The sequence below is a fragment of the Mytilus edulis genome, chromosome 6 (assembly GCF_963676685.1).
Source record: "Mytilus edulis chromosome 6, xbMytEdul2.2, whole genome shotgun sequence".
In the NCBI taxonomy this organism is placed as follows: domain Eukaryota; kingdom Metazoa; phylum Mollusca; class Bivalvia; order Mytilida; family Mytilidae; genus Mytilus; species Mytilus edulis.
The window spans coordinates 17204179-17220258 of NC_092349.1; the positions used below are offsets into that span (position 1 = coordinate 17204179).

At 34.2% G+C, this 16080-nt stretch overlaps 2 protein-coding genes across 2 annotated transcripts; one reads left to right on the forward strand and one right to left on the reverse strand.

The window, feature by feature from the left end:
• Positions 1 to 3440: 3440 nt before the first annotated feature.
• Positions 3441 to 4841, reverse strand: LOC139526235 (craniofacial development protein 2-like). The gene has a single exon (XM_071321364.1). It carries the CDS (start codon positions 4839 to 4841, stop codon positions 3441 to 3443), a length of 1401 nt encoding a protein of 466 aa, XP_071177465.1.
• A 2617-nt stretch (positions 4842 to 7458) lies between these two features.
• LOC139526236 (E3 ubiquitin-protein ligase Midline-1-like) lies at positions 7459 to 9329 on the forward strand. Its single transcript, XM_071321365.1, has 2 exons — positions 7459 to 7532; positions 7885 to 9329. The coding sequence occupies exon 2, from the start codon at positions 8001 to 8003 to the stop codon at positions 9327 to 9329; it is 1329 nt and encodes a 442-aa protein (XP_071177466.1). The 5' UTR covers positions 7459 to 7532; positions 7885 to 8000.
• The last annotated feature ends 6751 nt before the right edge of the window (positions 9330 to 16080 follow it).

Consider the following 16080-nt stretch of genomic DNA (forward strand, 5'->3'; position numbering starts at 1 on the left):
TCTACTCATAAACATTTAGGTATTATTTTTTCAAATAATGGATTATATGGAATATTCACATTGAATATATAGTTAAACGTGCATACAATAGAATAAATATCCTTAGGAAGATGCGTTTTGTACTGAATAGGTTCACTTTAGAAAAAATTTACTTTTCATACATTCGACCAATATTAGAGTACGGAGTTGTCATGTGGGATAATCAAACACAATACTTGATAAATAAAGTGGAAAATGTTCAAATTGAAGCTATGAGAATTGTAACAGGTGGGAATAAATTAACTTCGATACAGATGCTTTATAAGGAAACGGGTTGGGAAACACTTGCAGAAAGGAGGAAAAACACAAACTCACTATGTTTTATAAAATGGTGAATAAGGAAACTCCATATTATTTACAAAACTTGGTACCAAATCAAATAGTTAATTTACATAACCATTTCACTCGTCAGACTCAAAATACTTCGGAAATTCGTACAAGAACCAATCTATACTCCGATTATTTCCTTCCTTCGTCTATTAAATTGTGGAATAAGTTACCAGACCAAACGAAACGTCGTATAAAAAACCCAAATAATAAATGCCAAAATTTTTACTACACTGGTACAAGAATGGGTCAAGTATTACATGCCAGATTAAGGATGAATAGTAGTTCTCTAAATGAACATTTGTTCAAACGAAATCTAGTAGATTCTTCAAACTGCTCGTGTGGTTTGATCGAGTCTACAGCTCATTTCTTATTGCACTGTAAAAAATATGACGAATTGCGTAATGACATTATTTTCTCAATTAATTATCCAGTCACACTAAATACGAATTTACTTTAATTTGGATCACAAGCTCTAAATTTAGACCAAAATAAAGATATTTTTGAAAAAGTACAAAAATTCCTACTAAAGTGCAAGAGATTTACAAGTTAAACTGTTATTCACTATTCTCACTAAGTTGCATTTCATCTTAACATGTGTGTAGTATTTTTTTTAACTTTTATTTCTTCTTTTGTTGTATTTATTTATTTTCATTATTTGAAAATTAGTTTTTTTTCACCTTTCTTTTTTTGTTATATAGTTACTTAGTTTATTCTTGTTCCATATCATAGTAACATTGCATGCTATATTTATGTAATAGTTAACTGGAGTTGGTATTTCAAGGAAACGGATTAATATAAGCTATATATAGCTTGTTTCTGAATCCTATTATTATTGTGTATTTTGTATGATGATATATGTGTATTGATGATGAATAAATATGTTTAAACTAACAATCACGAGGCACTTTAATATAATATTTAATATCTTTATCAAATACAGCAGCTATGATTGCACATGCTATAATCCATGACAATATTCAAAATAATGCATAGCAAAAATCAAACAATAAAAGAAAATTACATGGCAGCAAAATGGAAACCAGTCCTTTTGATTCAAACCCTATCCAATTATGAATACACTTTTTGTTTTGTTAAACCTAGCTATAAGATAATAATAAATATTATATCAATATATTTAAATGTGAGTATTAATTTTGTACGTGTGTACTTGCATTTATATATAGACAGTTACTGAACAATTGAGAGCGTTTTAAAAACATCAAAATTGAAGAGAGCATTTTCCTTTTTCTAATGATTTCTTGAAAAACCTTTAAAACAATATTCTGATCAGACCTTGCAGGAAAATCCTAATTTTTTCAAAGGGGGAGTAATTCAAGAAAGCAGAATATACCGCTTATAGTAAACTTACTTACTTATCCTCTTCGCTCCGATCTGAGCATAAGGTCAACACAAGTCCTCGCCACTCTGGTTTGTTCGTTGGCATTGTTTCTGCTTCTCCCCATGTCATCTTTAGGTCTTTTAATTCATTCTCCATTGTCCTCCGCCATGTTGTTTTGGGACGTCCTCTTGGTCTCTTTCCCTGTGGTGTCCATCTAAGGGCTGTTTTTGTTATGCTTGAGTTTTCCTTTCTCAAAACATGCCCAAGCCACCGGAAGCGCTTCTGTGTTACCTCGTCGATTATACATGACGACTCTGTCATTTTTAGTAGGTTGGTGTTCGAGATGGTATTTGCCAAAATATTCTGCAAGTTTGTCGGAGGCAGCTGTGATGAAATGAAGAAAGAGCCCTCATATCTGCTTTCGTAACTCTCCAACATTCACTTCCATATAAAAGAACAGGTTTTACGTTGCTATTGTATAATTTGATTTTTGTTTTTTGGCTGTATTGCTTTGATCTCCAGATGTTCCTTAGTTTTTGAAATGCTGTTCTTGCTTTTGCCAATCTGTTTTTGATGTCCTTTTGTGTAGAATCTTTAGTGCTGATGACTGTCCCCAAATAAATAAATTTATCAACTTTTTGAATTTCATTTCCATCAACCTCTAGTTTTCTTTAAGATGAGGTGTTTAATCTCATTTCCTTTGTTTTCTGTGTGTTGAGTTGGAGTCCGGTTTGGCTTGCGAAATGGCTGAGTCTGTTGGTCTTTTCATGCATATGATCATGCCGAGATGATAATAAGGCAATATCATCTGCAAAATCCAGGTCTTCCAGTGTTGTAAACATAGACCATGTTATTCCTCTTTTCTCGTCACTTGTGGGTTTTCTCATTACCCAATCGATTGCAACTATAGGAATAAGATAGGAGAGATGAAGCATCCTTGTCTTACCCCGGAGTCTACTGCAAACCATTTTGTCTCTTTGTTGTCTAATAAGACAGAACATTCAAATTTTGTGTATAAGCATTTAATGAGGGTCACTATCTTGTCTGGTACTCCGTATGATCTTAAAATTTTCCAGAGTGTATCTCTATGGACGCTGTCGAAGGCCTTCTTGAAGTCAATAAAGTTGATGTTTTCCATTCTATTGACTGTTCTACAATGTTTTTCAGTGCAAATTTTTGATCTATGCATCCTTTGCCTTTTCTAAATCCTGCTTGTTCTTGTCTTAGGATGCTATCTAGTTCTTTATCTATCCTATTGAGGAGTATGCGACAGAAAACCTTACTAGGAATTGATAGTAGGGTGATGCCTCTCCAATTGTCACAATTTCCTAGATCACCTTTTTTGGGAAGCTTCACTATAAGACCTTTTGCCCAGTCTTTTGGGATGATGTTTTTCTCCCAGATAGTATTGAATAGACTGTACAATACATCTGTTGCAGTTCCTATGTCGGCCTTTAAAAGTTCAGCTTGAATCCCATCTATGCCTGCAGCTTTTCCGGTCTTCATGGATTTAATGGCTATTTTTATTTCTTCCTTAGATGGGGAGTTGATATTTATATCAAGTTCACATTGTTGTTGCATGCATCAAAAGATACTGTTGGTTCTGGCCTGTTCAGGACATTTTTGAAATGTTCTACCCATCGTTTGGTCTTTTCATCATGTGTTGTTAACAATTTACCATTTTTGTTTTTAACAGGTCGTACTTGACTGGCTTTTCCACTAAGTTCCTTGGTTATTTTATATACTGATTTAAATCACCTTTTTTTGATGCCTTTCCTGCTTCTTCGGCACGTGTCTCGATGAAATTTCTTTTATCCTTTCTTGCTGATCTTTTCACCTCTTTATCCTTTTGGTTGTATTCTTTCTGCAGCTGTTCTTTTAGTCTAAGTGACTTGGTGTTAAGGACTTTTTCTTTAATCTTTCGTCTCTCATCAATTATTGTCCAGGTGTCTTGTGTTAGCCATTGTTTGTCGTTCTTTCTACGAAATCCAATTGTTTTTTCAGCGGTCTCTTGGTAGACTTGTTTGATGTTTTCCCACTTATTTTCTAGATCAATTTCTTCCATCTGACTGAGATCTTCTAATGCTTTAAACCTGTAATTTAGTTCAATGCAAAATTTCTTTTTAACTTCTGCATCATAAAGTTGTTTTGTGTCTATGATCTTTCTACTTGTTCTTTTCATACTTTCTGCCTTCTTCAATTTGAGTCGTACTTTTGCTATAATTAGATGATGGTCACTATTTACATCAGCTCCCCTATATGATCTTGTATCAAGAAGTGATCTTCTCCATTTGCCGTTTATTATAACATGGTCTATCTGATTTTTGTCACGGTTGTTTGGTGAGTTCCATGTTATTTTGTGTATGCCTTTGTGTTTGAACAAGGTACCTCCAATAACAAGCCCATTTGTTGAGCAAAAGTCAGCTAGTCTTTCTCCATTTTCATTCATGATTCCAAGCCCTTCTCTGCCCATTGATCGTTCATTTTGGCTGTTATCATTACCAACCTTGGCATTCTGATCACCAATTATCAGAAGGACATCATGTTGAGGTGTTTTGACTATCTGTGTTTGTAAAGCTTCATAATAAGCATCTTTCACTTCATCTTCTGCATCATTTGTGGGTGAGTAACATTGGATTATTGTGGTCTTTGCATAGGTGGAATTGAAGCGAGCTTTTATGAGTCTTTCATTTATTGGCTCCCATTCTATTAAGCTTTTAGTACTTTCTTTGTTCATGATCAGCCCAACTCCTTCTTTATGTTGGTCATCAGCTCTTCCAGAGAAGATGATAGTGTGTTTGCTTGAGACAGTTTTCTCAGATCCTGTCCATCTACACTCACTTATTCCCATGATGGCTATGTTGTATCTGTCCATCTCTTTAATGACTTGCGCCGTTTTTGGTACCTGGTACATTGTTCTTACATTCCAGGTACCAACCTTTATGGTTTTCTTTGGATCCATGAGTTTACGATTCCTGCTTAAGGCCTCCCTTTGCGGGCTTTCTCCTTGAGCATTCATATCGTTACTTGTATTTAAGTAACTCGTCGCCTCAAGGTTTCCAGCTGTAATTTGATTTCTTGTGTTGATTTCTGTAATAATAGTCTTTTTACAAGATGAGGTTATTAGCCTCATGCTTAACCCCCACCTAGGAGGACCAGGGGTTTTTCATCTAGGTTCCCGTCCTATAGATCAGTTGCCTACCATGGCTATCGAGTTGTGATCTACCCGGTTTTGTTAGAGTTTACTCTCATAGATGAGTTACCAACCAAGGTTAACGACCCTCATCTGGCCAACTATTTACCCATAGCTGGGGCAAGGTTGATGAGTGCTAGGGCATGTCCACACGACGGTGGGTATACACACTGCATCTCTGGGGTCCTTGCTACTCCGAGATCCTCTACAATTATGCCTAGGGTACTAGACCCTAGTTACCGTGTGCCGTCGCGTGGAGGCATTGCAGAAGTCTTGAATAGGCTTATAGTAAAGCAAGGCAACAATTTCTTTTATGCTTAAAAAATCAAATAAATTTTGAAATCATCTTGATTTGCCACTGAAATGGAATGAACAGATGACATGTGGTTAATCAATGTAATAATCACAAACATATGAACATGAAACAAAAATATAGCTGTATGTAGAAATAAAAAAATAGAATTTAACAATACCATAAATTTGTTCACAGGCAGTTCATGTTGTCATGGAAACATATAACCTAAATCATAAATATTCACTTGTTTAATAAAACAACTACAGGCTCCAAGGAGCCTGCATTGCTCACCTGATATTTTTATTTGCAATTGATACGTGGAATATTGCAACTGTTATAATTTTGCTTTAGTTTCAGAGATATCAGTCAAAAACTGCATTTCCCCCCGAAGTTCTATTTTTCTGCCATGCCTCTGCCATGCTATTTGGTAGACAGGGATGGACACATTTTTTAAACACTAGATACCCTCACTTACTGTGGCCAAGCTAGTCAGAGGCAGATTTAGGAGGACACAAGGGGCATAGACTCCCCTTTCTAGGAAAAAGTTGGTTGCTTGTCTTAGGCAGTCAGTGGGTCCTACCTATGAAAATTTCTGGATCCGCCACTGCAAGTTTGGTTAAAATTGTCTCAGTTGATTTTTTTAAAAGATGACCAAAATTTTTAAAAAATTGTAAAAAATTGACTATATAAAGGGCAATAGCTCCTTAAGGGGCCAATTGACCATTTTGGTCATGTTGACTTATTTCTAAATCTTACTTTGCTGAACTTAACTGCAGTTTACAGATTATCTCTATCTATAATAATATTATAACCAAAAACTGCAAAATTTCCTTAAAATTACCAATTCAGGGCAGCAACCCAACAACATGTTGTCTAATTCATTTGAAAACTTCTGCAATATTTTTACCCCATGTCAGTTTTGCTATAAATGCTTTAGTTTCAGAGATATAAGCCAAAAACTGCATTTTACCCCTATGCTCTATTTTTAGCTCAGATTTTTAGCCCTAGGTAAGCATCTACATCTGCAGTTTTGAAGGACTTTCCATGTCTAGATGTTTGCATATTAACACAATTATTTTTCCTTAGAAAAAACTTCAAATTGAAAGCCATCTAAATTATTTAAACAAGAGTGCACACACTGAAATGTCTCGCCTTCTTTACTAATCATTGATATTATGTTGATACTCCTAAATATAAAGCTTTATTACGACTGTCACATAAACTTAACATGAACCATGAAAATGAGGTCAAGGTCAATTGAACCATATGCCAGGCAGACATGTACAGCTAACAATGCTTCCATACAACAAATATAGTTGACCTATTGCTTATAGTTTAAGAAAATAGACCAAAACACAAAAACTTAACACTGAGCAATAAACCGTGAAAACCAGGTCATGGTCAAATAAAACCTGCACCACTGACATATAGATCATAAAATATTTCCATACACCAAATATAGCTGACCTATGACATATAGTATTAGATAAAAAGACCAAAACGCAAAAACTTTACTTTGACTACTGAACCATGAAAATGAGGTCAAGGTCAGATGACATCTGCCCGCTAGACATGTACACCTTACAATCATTCAATACAACAAATATAGTAAACATATTGCATAAAGTATGCGAAAAACAGACCAAAACACAAAAAATTAACTATAACCACTGAACCATGAAAATGAGGTCAAGGTCAGATGACACCTGCCAGTTGGACATGTACACCTTACAGTCCTTCCATATACCGAATATACTAGACCTATTGCTTATAGTATCTGAGATATGGACTTGACCACCAAAACTTAACCTTGTTCACTGATCCATGAAATGAGGTCGAGGTCAAGTGAAAACTGTCTGACAGGCATGAGGACCTTGCAAGGTACGCACATACTAAATATAGTTATCCTATTACTTACAGTAAGAGAGAATTTAACATTACAAAAAATCTGAACTTTTTTTTCAAGTGGTCACTGAACCATGAAAATGAGGTCAAGGACAATGGACATGTGACTGACATAAACTTCGTAACATGAGGCATCTATATACAAAATATGAAGCATCCAGGTCTTCCACCTTCTAAAATATATAGCTTTTAAGAAGTGAGCTAAAACCGCCGCTGCCGTAGCCGCCGCCGCCGGCTCACTATCCCTATGTCGAGCTTTCTGCAACAAAAGTTGCAGGCTCGACAAAAATTTAATATATCCAACCATTCAAATATTGATCTTTAAGTTATATAAATAGATGTTATATTCCAGGTATATGTACTAGTTATTGGACATTTTACTTCCCTGTGGAAATTCCTTTTCTAGAGCACCAGCATTTAGAATATTACAGGTAAGAATGTTGATTTGACATATTTAGTGGTATAAAATTATGAGACAGCAATCCTCCAACACAAAAACGAACAAAAATCTGCAGGACAACAAATAATCTTTAACTTCAGGAAAGCAAATGTCTATCCTATCTTTGTCAAATTCTTAATCAAGTCCAGACAAGTAATGAAAAATTCTATAGACCACTTTCAAGTCTAACATTCTAAAAGTCATGCTTTATTTGATATAGTTTTACATATAATACCACTTTTTATTATGTTTTCTCTTTTGGTCAAATTGATTCTTGCTGTTGTTGCTTTGATTAACTATTTTTTTTTCAAAAACACTAATTTTTATTTTACACTAAATTTCAGAAATAAAGAGAGAATATGGCCTCCTTAGTAACAGACTATTGTACTCTCTGTAATGACGATGGAACATTCAAATAATTTTTTTTTTATACTTAATTTCAAAAATAAAGAGAGAGAATATGGCCTCATTAGTTATAGACTGCTGTACCCTCTGTAATGATGATGGAACGTCTACAGAAGCTGTCAGGTGGTGTATAGAATGTGAGGTGTTCCTTTGCACGGATTGTGAAAAACATCACAAGAAGTCAAGAATATCTAAAGTCCACAATACAATGTCTACAAAAGACTACCACAATCTACCCAAATTTATGCAAGATATAAGTAGCCATTGCCGAGATCACAAGAAGAAGTATGAACTGTACTGTTCTTTTCATGACTGTCCCTGCTGTGTCACGTGCATCACAGATAAACACCAAAAATGTCAAGAAATGAAACCGCTGTCAGATATCCTTAGGCAAGTAAAATCATCTGCCTCAGTTCAACTTTTCGAAAAAGATTTAAAGGATGTAAAGGAAAACTTAGAGGAGATTATAAAACATTTAAACAGTAGGATTAATACAAGTAATAGTCAGAAAACAAAAGCTGCTGAACAAATTAGATCCACCAGGAAGTCAATAAATGATTTCTTAGAGAAATTGGAACAAGAAATACTTAAAGACCTTGATTCAAAGCAATCAAAGCTGAAATCTGAGATGGACACTTTACTACAACAACTGAAATCACAAGCCAATCAGATGAGCCAATTGCAAAGTGAGTTTTCAAAGATGCAATATGCAACTGAGCTTCAAACGTATGTTGGTCTGAGAGAAATTGAGAAAACTACATCTGAAGCAGCAAAACACTTAGAAGATTTAAAAGGTGGAGGCCCATTGGATGAAGTTAACATAGAACTTATCATCTCTGCTGAACTTCAATCATTTTTTAAAGATGTCAAATCATTTGGAGATATAAACATCAATACCAGCCCATTTCCCCTTCAACTTAAGGCAGTAAGAAAAGATCAAGCACAGTACCTAGTTCAAAATATTCCTACAATTGAACAAATTAAGCCAACCTTATTAAGACAGCTGACAATTACACAAAAAAGGAAGTCTATTGATATACGTTTCTGTAGAATATTACCTGATGGTAAATATCTAATTCTTGATAACCAATATTATAGAGGTCATCTTCTGCTGTTCAGTAATGATGGTATGTTTATAAGAGAAGTATTGATATTAACAGGACCCTCATCTGATTCCTGCTTTTTAAGAAATAATACAGTTGCTGTCACATTAGATTTAGAAAAAGAGATAGCATTTGTGGATGTAGAAAAAAATGAAATTTTAAAATCAATTAACATTTCTCATTCCTGTGATTCAGTAGCAAGTGATGAGGCTTGTATAGGGTATAATGGGATACGGGATATTTGCCATTTCAATTTTAGGGATATGGGATATTTGTCCTAAAAGTAAATGGGATATGGGATATTGATGCATTTATAAGGATATTGAATTTTTAACATGAAAAATAATAAGTGGAACTTAAAAGTTAAGTACAGAAATATTGACATCTCACTTGATAAAATTGCCCCAAAAAAGTTTAATATTAAAGGTCATTTTAGTGCTTTGTAGATTTTAATTGAGTTTATGGTCGTTTTATTTAAAGGTCATCCAAACCCAAGCGAAAAGTATTGATCTATTTTCGATATTTATATGCTCATATGTACTGATAATTTTAAAAGTATTTGTTTTGCTTTCCATACTTCGTTCCTTATTGTTAATTTTCCTTTTTTTGATGGTGATGTTCCTTTGGCACTATCTTACAGTGTTTGTATATCACAACGCCTCCACTTTGCCCGTGGCTGTTGTAACGTTTTGGATTTTAATGAACGAAGTCTATGTATTACTGGTAATTTATTAAGTCCGGGATTTCGTTACCACAAATCACTTAAAATCTTTACTAAATTCTAGATTTGGTTTTGAAGTTTGGTTCTACCTGTAGAAAACTTATTTTAAACGGGATAGCACATCCTCATTTTTACGGAGATGTTTACCGTGCCATTGGATGCTGGATGTGTAATGATTGATAATTTAGTCTCAGATGCATTACTTTTTATTAGTTGTAATTGGCTTTGAACTGGCTGTCAGTAACTGCGAGTACTATCAGATCTGTACTTAGTGTCTTTTTGTTGATGGGATGTACAAGTACTCGGTCACGTCCACTCTCTGTTTTTGTTAAATGTGTTTCTATTTGTATCCATCTGATGAGTTAAGCCTTTTTCAACTGATTTGTATAGTTCGTTCTTATGTTGTACTGTTACACCACTGTCCCAGGTTAAGGGGAGGGTTGGGATCCCGCTAACATGTCCATTTGTTTTTGATGCGTTTTGTTATTTGATTTTGCCATGTGATTATGGACTTTCCGAATTGATTTTCCTCTGAGTTCAGTATTTTTGTGATTTTACTTTTTAACCTCGCCACATTCTGTATGTATGTGCTTGTCCAAAGTCAGGAGTCTTTAATTCAGTGGTTGTCGTTTGTTGCTGTGTTACATATTTGTTTTTTGCTCATTTTTTATACATAAATTAGAGCGTTGGTTTTCTCGTTTGAATTGTTCTACATTTGTCATTTCAGGACCTTTTATAGCTAACTATGCGGGATGAGCTTTGCTCATTGTTGAAGGTCGTACGGTGACCTAAAGTTGTTAATTTTGTGAAGAGTTGTCTCATGTGCAATCATATAACATATTTTTTTTATATTATATGCTCATATGCATTGATAATTTTCTTGAAATAATCATAGATTTTTGTTAGATGTATCCATCTGATGAGTAAAGCCTTATTGTTGTCAATGTTTTTATTTGTTTTGATGCTTTATATGATTACAGGATATTTTCTAGTGTTTTACCTCTTATTTTTTACGTGGCGAAGATCTTCAGAGGTCTCCACGTTTCACAGATTGCTCTGTTTTGCCAGACAAGCTGGGCTGAGGCACGTCAGAGCACGTCCCATATCAAAAAGTAGATATTTCGCCGTATAAACTATGTTAATAACGAATAATTACTAAATAATCAATGTAAATTAATATATTTCTTTCTATTACTGGTGTTGTGAGGAAGGAAATTAAAAAAAAGTAACAAAAATATTGGGATCTATGTAATTCATAAAGTTAAAGATCACAGAGTCAAATGCTGTGTTATTTCTTTGCAAAACAAGGGCTGAGCAAATTTTGCCTGCTGTAAAAATATTACAACAGTGAAGTGTAATAAAGGTACATTAGCAGAAAGCTTTCTTGTGTTAAATTTTGAGATATTGAAATTGCATGCTAAATATCCACTTCTTGATATGGACGTGCTCTGACGTCCCACAGTCTCAGCTTGTCTGGCAAAACAGCCGTTGGATGTCAGAGCAATCTCGGACAAGAGACAGGGTTGATTCCTTCTGTTCTTTCCAACATAGGTTGACGTGTAGGATGAAGTTTCTTATCAATGAAAGAAGAATGCTATCAAAATGAAATTTTACAGTCATTTGCATCACGGTTTGAACAATTAAAAAAAAGTCTGAAATTAGACCCCTTACACTAAATTTATCGTTTAAGATCACATAAAAAGAGTTTGTTATACAAGGCTCTAAGATGGAACACTTCATCTTTTGGACACATACATGTATATTCTTATTTAACACTGGAAGTATGCACTCTAAATTTCCTTAAACACAGTTTGTTTTCCCAGTCAAAATTGTTGACGTTGTGATGATGAGGAAAAAAATGGGTATGGGAATGAATTTATAATGATTTTTTGGGATATTTCAAAATAGTTTTAGGGATATGGGATATTTGTAAACAATATTTTTTGGGATATTAGGGGTAAACATTATAAGGATACGGGATATTGGGATAAAAACTTAATGGGATATGGGATATTGATACCCCCCCTAAACAAGCCTCAGTGATAGTCAAATGTTGGTCGTCGGCAGTGCTAAGAAAAGTACAATAGTAAATTTGAGTGATGAGTCACATACAATCTTAGAAGGACTTGTGGCAGATTATGTTGCATTATTTAAAGGAATTATCTATGGTTCCATCTGTACAGAAAACGAAGTGTGCTGCTACACAAGTACTGGAGAACCTCTCTGGACATTTATGCATGATGATATTGCATGTCCACGAGGAATAACATTAGACAAGAATGGCTTTGTTTATATAGTTTCTGGGTACAACAATAGAGTTGTAGTAGTATCACCAGATGGTAAAACCTGTAAGACCATACTATCAGAGGCTGATGGAATCAGATCCCCTCTGTATGCATTAGACATTGACAGAGAATCAGGAATTATGATTGTACCTAGTAAAATAAGGGATGATTATAATAATGAAGAATATGAAACAGCTTTTGTTTATAAACTCTGAAATGTGATATTTTTTATTTTACAAATTAAAGTCTATATATTAAAGACTATATCTATATATACATGTATATATAGTCTCTTGGATATACTGCTAGTAATAGATAGATTTAAGAGTTAAGAAGATATGGTTTCATCGCCAATGAAAAACAAATATCCACCAAAGTTAAAATGAAATGGATGTAAGCAATTATAGGCAACCAATAGCCTTCAACAATGAAAATTAACACTGTATAGTCTGCAGTCTTATAACTCATACACCTCTGACCCTAAGACTTTACCCCCTTTCATAACAACTATATATCAAGTAATTTTTACATAAACTAAAATAGTTTCTTAATAATGTTGTCAGATGATCAAAATTAAAAATGCAAAAAAGTCTGACACAGAATTATAACAAAACAATTTGGAAATTGAAGAAAAAGCAGTCAAATATTTGAGTTAAAACATCATAAACAGCAAGGTGAAGAGACCCTCATTCTGAAGTTTTCATACCTTAAATTCGAATTTAATTCAAACACATGATCCTGATAATGTGATTGAATTGTTCCAACCTTTTCTTGAAAGACAACAAAGATGAAGTCTGACCTGTTACATACGTTGTGACATAAATATAAGAAGATGTGGTATGAGTGCAAATGAGACAACTCTCCATCCAAGTCACAATTTTTTTTAAATGTATACCATTATAGATCAAAGTATGGTCTTCAACACGGACCCTAATGGCTCACAACGAACAGCAAGCTATAAAGGGCCCCAAAAATTACTACTGTGTTAAACACCTTTCAAACAGGAAAACCAACGGTCTAACCTATATAAAATAACAGAAACTTGAACCACTTATGAACCACATCAACGAAGGACAACTACTCACAGAACTTCAGATTCCTGATGCATACAGTACCAGAAACCTTGCTTTAGGTAAAACAGTACTGTTGAAGCAAAATTTGAAATGCTTGTGTCTTGAAGACAAATTTGAAGCTGATTCTACCAACTATTCTGTCATTGTTGGAAAATTTAAAGTAAAAAAATAAAAAAATCAAGAAGTGAAGATATGGTATGAATTCCAATGAGATAACTATCTACAAGAGACCAAATGACACAGAAATAAACAACTATTGGTCAATGTATGCCTACAACAATGAGTAAAAAAAAAAGTCCTGAAACGAAAAATGTAAAACAATTCAAACTATTCAATTCAGCTGTAATAACCCAAAGATTGATTGTCACTTCAGAGCAGGTAGTTCCTGGCCTAATGAATATGTTTGCCCCAGGTCAGGTTAGCTCTATAGGCTTTAGTTTTTGAGATATAAGCCAAAAAACTGCATTGTATCCATATGTTCTATTTTTATCCATGGCAGCCATGATTTCACAAAAAAGAAAAGTAAACACAAACTGTATACAAGGTGTTCTAAGGATCTTTCAGCTTAAGTTTGGTAAAAACTCGTTCATTAGTTTCAGAGGATAAGATCTTTGAAATAGTTTACACCAAACATATGCCAAGAAATGGCAAAAGCTCACTCTTAGATGAGCTAAAAAGTCTAAAAAAAAACTCCCAAAAAGGTTTTTCTTAAATAATATATATATGTTAAAAATATGATAAAAAAAAAACAACTTAAAAGTCACCCCTCCCCCTAATTTTTTTGAAATTTGGAATTGGAAGATAATTGTCTTTTCAGAAAATGTACATTCAGAAAGTTCTATAACCTTGAACACATTATTGGTTACAAATAGAAAAATGCTTGTTTAAGCCCCTAATTTTCTAGAAGTTTGGGACAACTACCTCAACACTCAATCCCAGTCTTCCCTGTGTGGTATGGAAATATACTTAATGGGTAAAACATGAGAGTCTTTTCTTGTCTCAATCATAAATCAAACTAAATCTGGTCTATGTGAATATTAAACAAAGGACAGGCAGATGGATTTATGACAAAATTGTATTTTGGGGTGATGTGTTTTTAGATCTTACTTTACTAAACATTCTTGCTGCTTACAATTATCTGTATCTATAATGAACTTGGCCCAGTAGTTTCAGAAGAAAATGTTAGTAAAAATTTACAAATTTTATGAAAATTGTTAAAAAAGGACTATAAAGGCGCTGTCGCTTAGTCTATGTGAATATTCAACAAAGGACACAGATGGATTCATGACAAAATTGTGTTTTGGTGATGGTGATGTGTTTGTAGATCTTACTTTACCAAACATTCTTGCTGCTTACAATTATCTCTATCTATAATGATTGGCCCAGTAGTTTCAGTGGATAATGTTAGTAAAAATTTACAAATTTTATGAAAATTGTTAAAAATTGACTATAAAGGACAATAACTCCTTAGGGGGTCAATTGACCATTTTGGTCATGTTGACTTATTTGTAAATCTTACTTTGCTGAACATTATTGATGTTTACAGTTTATCTTTATCTTTATCTATAATAATATTCAAGATAATAACCAAAAATAGCAAAATTTCCTTAAAATTACCAATTCAGGGGCAGCAACCCAACAATGGGTTGTCCAATTCATCTAAAAATTTCAGGGCAGATAGATCTTGACCTGCTAAATAATTTTACCCCTGTTAGATTTGCTCTAAATGCTTTGGTTTTTGAGTGATAAGCCAAAAACTGCATTTTACCCCTATGTTCTATTTTTAGCCATGGCGGCCATCTTGGTTGGTTGGCCAGGTCACCGGACACAATTTTTAAACTAGATACCTGAAAGATGATTGTGGCCAAGTTTGGTTTAATTTGGCCCATTAGTTTTATAGAAGAAGATTTTTGTAAAAGATGACTAAGATTTACGAAAAATGGTTAAAAATTGACAATAAAGGGCAATAACTCCTAAAGGGGTCAACAGACCATTTTGGTCATGTTGACTTATTTGTAGATCTTACTTTGCTGAACATTTTTGCTGTTTACAGTTTATCTCTATCTATAAAAATATTCAAGATAATAACCAAAAACAGCAACATTTTCTTAAAATTAGTAATTCAGGGGCAGCAACCTATCAACGGGTTGTCCGATTCATCTCAAAATTTCAGGGCAGATAGATCTTGACCTGATTAACAATTTTACCTCGTCAGATTTGCTCTAAATGCTTTGGTTTTTGATTTATAAGCCAAAAACTGCATTTTACCCCTATGTTCTATTTTTAGCCATGGCGGCCATCTTGGTTGGTTGGGCGGGTCACCAGACACAATTTTTAAACTAAATACCCTAATAATGATTTTGGCCATGTTTGGTTAAATTTGGCCCAGCAGTTTCAGAGGAGAAGATTTTTGTAAAAGTTAACGACGACGGACGGCGGACGACAGACTACAGATGACGGACGACGCCGGACGCCAAGTGATGAGAAAAGCTCACAGGTGAGCTAAAAACAGTAAAATTTCCTTAAAATTACCAATATAGGGTCAGCAACCCAACAGATTGTCTGATTCATCTGAAAATTTCAGGGAAGATAGATCTTGACCTGATAAACAATTTTAACTCATGTCAGATTTGCTTTAAATGCTTTGGTTTTTGAGTTATAAGCCAAAAACTGCATTTTACCCCTATGTTCTATTTTTAGCCGTGGCGGCCATCTTAGTTGGATGGCAGGGTCACCGGACACATTTTTTAAACTAGATACCTGAAAGATGATTGTGGCCAAGTTTGGTTAAATTTGGCCCAGTAGTTTCAGAGGAGAAGATTTTTGTAAAAGTTAACGACGCCGGATGACGCTGGATGCAAAGTGTAGGAAAAGCTCACTTGACCCTTGGGGCCAGGTGAGCTAAAAAAGTACCAAAAAGGTATACAAAAATCAATTTTTTAATCATTAACAG

What these genes read in the sequence shown, in the direction of transcription:
- LOC139526235 (XM_071321364.1), bottom strand. Translation starts at nt 4,841, where the DNA reads ATGAGGCTAATAACCTCATCTTGTAAAAAGACTATTATTACAGAAATC.
- LOC139526236 (XM_071321365.1), top strand. Translation starts at nt 8,001, where the DNA reads ATGGCCTCATTAGTTATAGACTGCTGTACCCTCTGTAATGATGATGGA.